The sequence below is a fragment of the Leptopilina boulardi genome, unplaced genomic scaffold (assembly GCF_019393585.1).
Source record: "Leptopilina boulardi isolate dan_hultmark-lab unplaced genomic scaffold, ZJU_Lbou_2.1 LbouV2_216, whole genome shotgun sequence".
Lineage (NCBI taxonomy): Eukaryota > Metazoa > Arthropoda > Insecta > Hymenoptera > Figitidae > Leptopilina > Leptopilina boulardi.
In genome coordinates, this window is record NW_026137770.1 from 4,492,084 (window position 1) to 4,504,326 (window position 12,243).

Consider the following 12,243-nt stretch of genomic DNA (forward strand, 5'->3'; position numbering starts at 1 on the left):
ATTTTCGCTTAAAGTTTCTTATCCTTTGATAAGCTTAAAATACTTATCATACGGGCAAATTGGATCTGTAGATTGCATGGTATTTTCACACTTTAAAATAAAGTTAAACATTTTTTATCTCATATATTATATTAAAAAGTACATCTTTTATGATAAAAATTCTTTTAAATTTTTAAATGCAAAATACATATTATGTTTAAAAATTATCTTCTTTACAGAAATAAACAAAAAATAAAAGCCAAAAATGAAAGTTCACCTTTTCTTCTTGTTTTTTCATTTGACTATGTTCAGAACGTTACATATACCAGCAGTCCATAACAAGTAGGTTCAACTTATTTAAAATCTTATCGTAAATGTATCATTTCGTAATTAATAATGAAGTTACTCATGTTAAAGTAAATATTATTATTGATAAAGAGGATAAAACTGATACAGGATCAAACGGAGTAATAAGTACGTTACACATTTATTTAAGCAATAATAAAGCAAAAAATCTTGTTTTATTTGCAAACAATAGCAAACAATGGTCCTCTACACTATCTTCTATGGAGAGTAGAATTATCTTTTAACAGGTCACACCAAATTTTCACCGGATATAAATTTTGGTATTGAAAAATCGAAATATACACTACCGTCGGAAATTGTCGGTACGATTAACGTGCGAGGAGTGGAAATTCGGTGCGGACTTTAAAGCAAGATATTTTAAGTTAAAAAAAAGTTAGAGGTTTCTAACTTAGATGGTTGGAAAGTTGATAAAATTCTGCTTCTGAATGTATATCAAGAAAATTTTTTTCTTTTTTTTTTTATTTATAACACCGAAAAGATTTCAAGAAAAAATTATGCAATTTTCGTACTTTCGTACTAATGTTTTTTGACTTTCGGCATAATCTAGAATAATGTATGGAAAAATTTGACAATTTTACAACATAATCTTTAAGATCTCAGCTTTAATTTGCATTTTTGAAACTTAAAAAATGTTTTGTAGTTCCCGAAATATGTTAAAAAATGTTCGAGCATGTTTTTCAACAAACCAGCAGCGAGGCGGCAAAAAGTTATGACCGATAGCTGAGTTGTGGAAAAACATGCTCGGACCTTTTTTAACATATTTCAGGAACTACAAAACATTTTTTAAGTTTCAAAAATGTAAATTAAAGCTGAGATCTTAAAGATTATGTTGTCAAATTGTCAAATTTTTCCATACATTATTCTAGATTATGCCGGAAGTCAAAAAACATTAGTACGAAAGTACGAAAATTGCATAATTTTTTCTTGAAATCTTTTCGGTGTTATAAATAAAAAAAAAAAGAAAAAAATTTTCTTGATATACATTCTGAAGCAGAATTTTATCAGCTTTCCAACCATCTAAGTTAGAAACCTCTAACTTTTTTCTAACTTAAAATATCTTGCTTTAAAGTCCGCACCGAATTTCCACTCCTCGCACGTTAATCGTACCGACAATTTCCGATGGTATTGTAGAAAGTCTAGGTACTATAAATGATGATTAATTCACGGAAAAAGTAAAAATCACGAAAGACAAATTAGCTCAGTCAAAATAGATTAGAGAAATATCTGTAACGGTTCGAAGAGTCGGAAAAATAAGTCTCAAACTTTAAGTCGACTAATTCAAACGATTCTATAACTAAAGTATCAAACTCAGAAGGTTCTAAATAGCTATACAATTGCAAAAACATGATTTGCCTCAATTGCGGAAAAACGGATCAAAGGGCGTCACGAGGCGCGGTTTTGTAAAAATAAACCTCAAATAGTTTTTTGTATTTGCCGGAAATTAGACTTAGTCGAGTTTGACGAGATATTATTATTAACGGAGAATAAAACTGAGTTTAATATAGATAAAATTAAAAATTTTGAAAGAGAACTGACTTCGAAAATCGACGTTGAAAATGCAATTTATTTGGAGGTTTTTAATGATTCGGTATTTTAAGTTGAAAGTGAAGACGAGGAAACTGAAAAGTTAATTTGTCAGCAATGGGGATATGATGCGAATCTTTCGGTTAATTTGTCGATATTAATCACCAGGGTTTGATAAGGAGAACAATGAAGAATAGACCGGTCTTCCGGAGAACTTCAAGAACCGTAAGTAACGGTTCGAATTCCGGTCAAAATAATTATTTTTGGCAACAATTTGGAACCAATGTCCAATTTTAGTGATTTAGAGATAGCGAGGAGGGAAATTGATCATTTCCATAATGAGTGTTACGAACCAAAGTGCCTTCTTTTATCAAGACAACTACAGTAAGGAAGATGATGGAAGCTGAAGTTCGTGAGTAAAACTTCAAGAGAAGACGAATTAATAATGATAAACACCCGTCACAAATTTTAACATTTTAACATTTTTTTTTACGGGCAAGCCGTTATATTAACACAGGGACACTGAGGTGGCTCCTTCTGTTCGAGTGGATCCTGTTCCTATGAAGAGAATTACATCTTTTAGGGAGGTGCTTGAAGAATTGAACGTCTCTAATTTGTTAGAGAGTAATAAATTCTTCTGACAAAAAAGGATGCAACGATGGTTAATAGGTCGACACAAACTTACTTCATCACTATTGGAAAACCACCGGGATGCATAAATTACCGTTCAAGGAAAGACCATTTTGTAGAATGCAATCTGCCATACCGACCAGAATTCTGCACAATTTATGGTGCGTAGGGTTTTGATATGGATGAGTGGCTAAAGCTTAATTATGCCACTTTTCCAACATGGGCTATTCCAGAGGATCATCGCTTCTTGGTTGAAGACGAAGGCGATTTAAGACGTCGAGTATAGGCCAAATTTGAAGACTCTAAGGACTATCCAAATCGTGTTCATAATTTCCTCATCCGGAAAAACGCATTGGCAAGTGTGGATGAGCTTGTTAATCTGGCAGCAAAACCAGCTAGAAAACTGTCTGAAGAAAAGCAAGTTAGGGCAATTCAGGCTCACTTTTCTACAAACTCAATTAGTTTGAAACAGATTATTATTATCATTAATTGTCATGGACTACCCCGGCAACAAGCGTGGACTTAAATAGAATAATTGAATCGTGAATTTTGCAAAGGGCTCAACTCTAAAAACCGTAAAAGTCATTTTCATACACAATTTTTCACCCTATTAATTTAACAAAGTTTTCCTAAATATTAAAAAGAATTTTGTCTAAAAAGTATCTACTAAAATTTTATTTCTAAATTTTTTGTTTAATTTCTAAAATATTTCAAATATTGTAGGAAAACAGTGAATGATAGCTATATATTTCTAATTAAAGATAAAAGTAATCCAACCTGAAAAAGTTCACCCGGATTTTTCAGAAGAAAATTCATAATGAAATTTGAAACAATCCGGACAGAAATCCGTGTGGAAATTTTTTCATCATTTAAACCTTAAGAGATATTTAAAAATGGACATCAAATTAGAATTCTAAGTCCCCGAAAATGTCTCATTTATCATTTTTAAAAAAATTACCTAACATATTTGATGCTTATTTAGAATGTAAAATATTCAAACGAAAATCCCGGTAAATATTTTCAGCTAGGATTAAAATAGCATTAAAAATGGTAACATTCAATAAATAATAAATCTAAAAAATGGAATTTCAGGACTACGTCGTGACAAATCAATTTAAATCTCTTACTTTAAAAATAACCAACATTGAAGTATTTCTACCTCAAGAGTAGAGATTGAAGTTTCTAATTTGTAGACATCCGAAATATAATACTGTATGAAAAATACTGGACAAAATATCTTAAATTCATTTCTTTCTTTTTTTCTTATTACTTTCGACCACTTTACCTCCCCATTTCGATACAAATTGCGGTACGTCGAACTTTCTTTGGCAGCCTTGATAGTTCATGTACCGTATCTTTCCAAATATTGGTCTTTCTTTCCAACCCTGATCATGAATTCCACAGATTGACCACATGCAACCTAAAAAATATCAAATAAATTTTTAAAGTTGATGTTTTATTTTCCTCCAATTGTAAATAACGTAATTTGTCAATTGACTTTTAAAACTAAAATAAATATGAACAAACCAACGTATCCATTAGGATCGCGACCATCCATGCTGTATTTATCATTTAAGTAAATAGACCATTTTAATGCAGACTCTGGAGTATCGGTCCACTCCAGAATTTTTTTGGCCCAATACATTCTTAAGAACCCATGCATTTTTCCTTCTTGCACTAACTGATTTTGAGCTGCATTCCACAGATCATCATGAGTCAAAGATTCTTCTAACTCTTTTAAGTCATACACGTATTCTCGTTTATCTTTCCTACGAAAAATAAAAATAAACTTGTAAAGCCGTCACAATTTAAGGATTTTAAGCGTGCGATATATTTATTTTACGTCATATCCTAAAAAGAGAATTAAGACACATTTTCCCTTCAACTAATTTAGTTCCAAATCGTAACTTCCATTTGTCTCAACTCTTCTTTTTGGATCTCAAAAAAAAAAAAAATTGTTTAACAATCTTACCGATGAATTTCAAGCGTATCTATCGCCCATTGATATGCACCTTTAATTGAATCATAATTTTCATTATAAAAGCAAAAGTTGTCTGACAACTCTCGTCGAACAATAGCTTCTTCCATAAATGCTTCTACTGATTCCTTATGGTCCTTTTTATATTTCTTCACTTCCAGTATACATCTTTGAACAGATATCATTCCGAAATGAAACCACGGGGATAAATTGCTAACAGCATCAACTACTGGATCATTTCGTTTAGAATTATAAATATTCAAACGATTTTTACAAAATGACTCAAGTTCCAAAATGCCATTTTCGTATCCTGGTTTTGCCCATAATATTTCATCTACAGTTTTATCTACTTTAACATTGTTTAATGCTGTTTTCCATTCGTTATTTTCCAACTTTTGTTTACTTGAATACGGATGCTTTATAACGGGTGGAAATGGTGTTAAAAACTCTTCTAACTTTGAGTTTATTTTATTTCGAATTGTGCGGGCTGAATATTCTTGCTTCTCCGAAGTCACCCAGCAAGGAACTATATTATGAGCGTCAACCTAATAATGAAGATAATTAGGTCTGATAAGAAATATAGCTAGATATAGTTCAGGACAAATAAAAATTTGGTTATTTAAAAATGAGACTAATTACCGTTTTTTTTTGTTAGAAATCTTTAATGTCTGCGCACGCGCACAAAAAAAAGTTTGTGAAATCTTGGAAAAAGTTAATGAAAGATTTTCAAACTTTGGGCCCGTCCAAAAGTGAACAACTAGTTTACGAAAGTTTCGCGAACTATTTTTTTCCGTGTAGGGACGCATGAATATTCCCTTCATTAGACTTGACGGAATTTTTGTGCTGCCAAATTAAAAATGATCGAATTTACATTCAGTAGAATTTTAAAAAAGAGATTTTATAATGAGCCCAATTTTAATAATTAAAAATTTCTATTAAACAAAATTCTCATTTTGTAGAATTTTTATTTAATTGAACTTAGATAAAGCAGATTTTCTAATATATAGAATTTTTAAATAACACAATTTCCATTTAACAAAATTGATATCTAGAAAAATTTTCATAATAAAGAATTTTTATTTATCAGAATTGTTCTTTTGTCGCATTTCTATTTATCCGAATATTCACTTAAAAAGTATTTTTATTAACGGAATTTCCAACTAAAAGAATTTCTATATAACAAAATTCTTATTTAAGAAAAGTTTTATTCAAGAAATTCTTGTTCAATCTAATTTTTATTTATAGAATTGTCATTTAACAGAAATTCTTCTTAGCTAAATTTTTAAGACAGCGAATTTCTATTTCACAGATACTTTATTTGAACTTTATAAGTGTTCTATCATTAGATAGAAATGTTAAAATGTCGAATTTCCATTTGATCGAACTTTCATATATCAGATTATCCACTTGGTATACCAGCGGGAGTTTTAAAATCAACCAATCACAATTTTCTTAATAATTTTTGATTGGTTGATTTTAAATCTGTGAAATAGAAATTCGCTGTCTTAAAAATTTAGCTAAGAAGAATTTCTGTTAAATGACAATTCTATAAATAAAAATTAGATTGAACAAGAATTTCTTGAATAAAACTTTTCTTAAATAAGAATTTTGTTATATAGAAATTGTTATATAGATTTGAGACCAGTAGGCTGCATGGCGCAAAACCAAAGATCTAACTTCAAACGCCTGTAACGCCACCATTTTGTAATATTTTTAAAATTTTTGAAATAATTAAAAAAATTATTGTACATAGCTCATATTATACACTTTAAGGTATGCTTTATTTCAATTCAATAAACTTTACCACTTTTTTGTAAATATATCTTGAAAAAATATGAGAGGCCTAAGCCACGAAACCCTAAAAACGTGTATTTACAGGAGTTTTCCCCCTTAATTGAGTTTTTTTCGAAAAATAAAAATTTTTAAAAAAAGGGAACTTTTTCCGTAAGTATTACAATTTTTGACCTAGAAAAATGAAATTCAGTATTCAATGTATTTTTACGATTAAAATACAATAAAATTATTGCAAGTTGAAAAAAATTGAGTTTTATAAATTTTTTTTCGAAAAAATTTTTCATAAAATTAAATTAGACAAGTGTGAGTGTAACATTACACTCGCACTGAAATCGAAGGTTCTTTACACGAAACGTACTTATTTGTTATAAAAGCAAATATTTAAAAAAATATAAGTTTTGTATATCAAATAATATAAGTGATACAAAAAGGAACAATTTTGTAAAATAATATTAGAAAATTGTTCCTCTTCGTAACACTTACATTATTTGATATACAAAACTTATAATATTTTTTAAACATTTGCTTTTATAACAAATAAATATATTTATAAATATATTTACCTGACAAAAAGGTACATCTTTGGGAAGTTTCATTTTCAAATCGTCGACCCAAAACATTGGCAATCTTAAAGGGAAAAAGTCAGTGATAACAGCTCCCATTTTATACTTTTGAACAAATTCCAAAATGACTGAATTAGGCTCACCATGTAAAAGGCTAAAGTTTATATTTAGAGATTTGCATTCCTCTTCAACATGTTGTAAATTTTTTAGAAGAAATTTATAATGACGAATAGTTGCGTCAAGAAACTTTGGTAAAATACAAAAACATACATGCAGAGGCACTTGATTTTTTAAAGCTATTTTCTGTGCAAAAAGAAATGCCCAGTTATCTGTAAAATTTATTAAAGTTTATAGAACTTTTTCTGATCCATTAATTGAGTATATTTAACAAGTAAAAACAGGAAACTCTAATAATAAAAATATATATATTTGTATACCCTGAACTCTGGCATCTCGAAACATCCAATAAAGTACTCCATCACAATCTTCAGCGACCTCATCTAGCTTTGTTAATATTCTGATTCTTTTCTTATTAAACTTAAAATCTATAACTGATTCTGCCGTCTGCAAACAAGTAATATATTTACTAATAATTAATTTTTTTTTTTGTTATTTTTCTTATTGAATTTTAATAATAGTTGGGACAAGTTTAAAAAGTTTTCCTACGTTTTCACGTTCTTCTTTTATTTTATCAATTAAGTCCAATGAGCGTGCTCTTTTTGTAGAATTTGATTTTTTCATTTTGGAATCTGTAATTAAAAATTATAAATTTTTTTCATAAAAAAATGCAATTTTTGAAACCAATATAGTCAATAAAATATCGAAATTCAAAAATATTGAATATTAAAATTGAATTCAAGGTCACACTTGGGAAATAACTTTTTTATTTACTCAAATAATTTTTTTCAGTGAAGGAAATTTAAAAACTATAATACACCGTTGGATAGATAATGTCCTCAGCTATAAGTTATATATATATTGATATATTTTTTTTCAGCTTTAAAGACAAATTTTTAAATCAATTTTCTGAAGTGATGTTTTATTGACAAAAAAAAAATTTGTACCTGCTGAAATCGCTTAAAAATGATTAAAAATCAAATAAACATTGAAGATTAATAGAATATTTATTTATTATAAACACTTAGAACATACAAATAAACAAAAAGATTAGTGCATTTTAATTAATTTCAGTGTTACAAATGTTGTAAATGAAATATACCTTTTTTTCTATTTAATTTACTGGACATTGTAACCAACGAATCAAAATCAATTTCAATTGCCTTTTTTTCTTCAGCAGATTTCTTTTTTTAACGCTTTTAATGAAATTTTAAAAATTTGTAAACGCAAAATGTCAAATCTACCACAGTGGTGTGAATTTAGTATCATTTTTGGATACAAAACAATCGACGATTATATACGGTCATTCATGGTAACCAAAGGTAGTCTACTGATAAAAATTTAAGCTATTTTAAATATCATTATAAAATTTTTCCTAACCGTTGAATAATTAAAAATTCTTCTTGTATGATAAAAATAAATATATAAATAAAAAAAATTAAACTGACTTTGATAAAATAAAAATTAAATATTTTTTTTAATCTCAGAAAAGATGGTCAAAAAACTTCCATAATATTTTTTAACACCATTTTTTTCGTGCGGCTGTATTAAACACAAAAATGCGTCGATTTACTTAGGTATTAAACTAAAAATGTTTTTACGGTGTTATTTTTAGTTAAAACCAATAGTTTAATATTTCGCAATTGGTTTCATAAAAATCGGAAAGGTGCTCCACTCATGGATACATTCCCCTATAATTATATGGGTCAAACCACTAAAAATCATCTAAGAGTGGTTGCTGGCATATTTTAATAAAATTTAATTTTATTGATCATAATACTATCGTATAAATTTTATTTCCTTTTAAATTATAATTTATTTTGAAAGTAGGAGGTTTACGTTGTGATTTCGTAACCTTAAATGTTGCACTTTTTTTAAAAACGTTATTATTCAAAAACTATAAAACATTAGATATTATTTACTAGAACCATAGATCAATTTATTTTACATCATAAAATGATGGGATTATTATAATTATAAAATATTATTTTATTTTTAAATATTGATTTGAAAATTTTTTCAGTAAAAAAATTTTACAATTTTTCGAAGCTTGTAACTTTTTTTTGGAAGTTTCAAAAAATTTAGGGTTTTGCACATATTTTAATGTTGATATAATTTAACTGTTATAAAAATTTGATGAGGGTATTTTGCACCGTTTCAGAAATAATGAATTGGAAAAATTTTTACTAAAAAAAGGTTAATTCTAGAATTTCAAAGTTTTAAATAAAAAAAATTAAATTAAATTTATTTATTTATTTATTACCACTAATTTCCAATAACAAATTCGTAATCCCCATAAAATTCTGCGTTTAAACATGTCGTATAAGTGCCCAAAATATTGGGCCCAATCCCAGATATTCATCAGCCCAACATTTTTCTACAAATGAATACCCGGATCAAATAACTCGACCGACGCTCGGACGAACGCTCTATTACCAGTCAAGTAGCAGTGACAGCCTGTGGGCGGCTCACTGCTACCCGACTACCATTAGAGCGTGCGTCCGAGCGTCGGTCGAGTTATTTGATCCGGGTATTCAAATTTAAATAAATTTAAAAAAAACTCCTTAAGACGAAAATTCGTACTATTCGAGATATTTGCAAGTTTCCATACTTTTTGAAAACCCTGTATAAATTAAAGGCATAGCTTTGAAATGCGTCACTACAAATTAAAAAAAAACAATGCGATCAATTAATGCAAGATCGAAAAAACGGTCCAGGACGACCAAAGATGACAAAAGACAGAAAAAAAAGATTACGTCGTCTCTGGATCTCTCGGATCTCAGTGAATAGCCCCTCGGAAGTTTATACTTTCCTTAACCCATTAAGGCCCATAGGTTACACAGCGTTTCTAACGTGAAACTAACTATTGGATTCATAGCATAACCGAAAAAAAGATACACCTATTTTTTCTTTTTGTAAAAGAATTTGTTTTGCTAATTTGTTTAAACAATTAAATAAAAAAATTTCGATTTTAAATAAATGAATACCGCCATTTTAAAGAACGTGGAAAAATAAGAAACTTTTCACTTTACAACTTTTTTATCCGTCCACACCTTTTTGCAATAAATAATTATAAACAATTAGCAAAAATAAGTACGATACAGCTCAAGCTCTGAGAATTGCAAAAACATCAAAACTAACTATTGGATTCAAATAGAATAACCGAAAAAAAGTGACCCCTATTTTTTCTTGCAAAATAATTTGTTTATCTAATTTGTTTAAACAATTTAATAAAAAAATTCGATTTGTAAAAACCAATGTTGTCATTTGATAGAACGAGGAAAAATTTCCTCTTTATACAACTTTTTTATTCGTTCACACCTTTTTGTAATAAATAAAAAAAGGTGTGGACGGATAAAAAAGTTGTAAAGAGAAAAGTTTCTTATTTTTCCACGTTCTTTCGAATGGCGCACTGAGAAAACGATATGTTTGATTCAAACATAATATGTTTAACCCAAACTTAAAATAGCTTTGTTATACAGTCAAACATATTTATGTTTAAATTAAATATATTCTCTGGTTGATTCAATGTGAAAATATATTTAATTTAAACATAAATTATGGTTGATTTCAATTTATTCATAATAAATTTTTATGTTTAAATCAAACATAAAAATTTTAAACATATTTTCAGTTTAAGCCAAACAGAAAATATGTTTGAATCAAACATAATTATTCAAACAAATAATAATTTTAAGCCAAAGTAGAAAATATTTTCTATATATTAAAATTAAACATAAAAACTGTGTTGGGTTAAACAAAAACTTTTAAACTGATCTTTATATTTGAAACAAATAATTCTTTTTCTCAGTGCGGTATTCATTTATTTAAAATCGAAATTTTTTTTATTTAATTCCCTGGCCCTGATCAGGTAGGCGTTTCATTATTTCCTGATGTGGCATCGATCGAATTGCCCGACGTGGGCCATTTTTACCCTTATCAGGCCCTGATCGGCGCCTTGCCAAAATTTCTGCACGGGTTTAAACAATTATTAATTGAATTATTTGAGATTAAATTTCTTCCCTCGCCGTAATTAAAACATTTTCAAGATTTCCATTAGCTTCAATTACGGTGAGCAAAGTATCTTCAAAATACACGTAATTTTGGTCACCGTAATTGATACACCGAAACTGATACAAACGCACCGTAATAGAAAATTACGGTATTAATTTTAATTTCTCATATTTCTTTAAATAATCGATTTCTATAAAATTAAAATTTTTTTTAATATCTAAATAACATAAGCTTTTATAGCTTCATAAGTCTTAAATTGACTTTCTACAATAGAAATGACGAATTTTCTATTTCAAAGGTGTTTTGACTCGAATCGCGCCGTAATTAGGGCATTTTCCCTAGAAAACATCAGCTCTGTCGTCTGTAATGATATTTTTTCAGATCAATTTTTTTTAGAAAGCCGAAGTAATGTTAGGATAATTTTTATTTCAAAACCGGGAGAAATCGAATAGGTATATAGATCAATCTCTTTAATCTCAAACATTTTTAAATTAGTTGAAAAATGGTGCATGCATGTGCTTATAACCTATAAGGGGGCAGGTGTTTCTCACGTTGATATTTTTGCTAATACAATTTATATACTTTTCTTTCTTTATTATATATCTATAATAATCAGTGCATTAAAAATTATTTTCGTTTCTCAGTAAATTAGTAACTCAGTTGAATTTCATAAAATTACTGGTGCTTTTTACAAAGAAAATAAATAAACTTAATTCTCATTAATCAACAAATTAATATATTTCATTTATTTTGACAGGAACTATTAATGATATAATTTTCTTCTTTTATTTTGCCATATATCTTGTTATCAATTTTTATTTATTTTTTTACTCACATTTCATACAAACTTGAATGAAGAGGTTATGAAATTTGGTGGCAAATGCGTAATTTACAATTTTCATTCAAAATTACATTAAAAATAAATTATTGACTTAAGAAAGAATATCAGCAACGTTTTTATAGTTTTTTTTTCATTAAAAAACACTTGATAAGGTCACATGTAAAGTTTAAAATATAATTAATTTACAATAGAAAAATTAAAACTATATTTGAGATTTCACAATTCTAATTTCTATTATGGCCTTTCTACAAAAGCCTCCATTGCTAAAATCATACAGGGAGCACTAGAAACTAGAACCTCTAAAATGTGACATTTCAGGATTGTGTATTAACGCATCATGGAGCGGTCACACCTCGCCTGCAGGAGCAGTTGCCAATGGCAACCGTGTAAGAGTAAAAGAGATGGAAAAATCTTCTATCTCTCTTACTCTTACACGA

The 12,243-nt window shown here is 28.3% G+C and overlaps 1 protein-coding gene across 1 annotated transcript; it reads right to left on the reverse strand.

The window, feature by feature from the left end:
• Positions 1-103: 103 nt before the first annotated feature.
• On the reverse strand, positions 104-12,049 carry LOC127279403 (deoxyribodipyrimidine photo-lyase). Its single transcript, XM_051301736.1, has 7 exons — positions 11,801-12,049; positions 7,501-7,583; positions 7,272-7,398; positions 6,835-7,163; positions 4,472-5,022; positions 4,027-4,268; positions 104-3,919 (listed from the first exon to the last, which is right to left on the reverse strand). The coding sequence occupies exons 1-7, from the start codon at positions 11,865-11,867 to the stop codon at positions 3,744-3,746; spliced, it is 1,575 nt and encodes a 524-aa protein (XP_051157693.1). The 5' UTR covers positions 11,868-12,049; the 3' UTR covers positions 104-3,743.
• Positions 12,050-12,243: the final 194 nt, after the last annotated feature.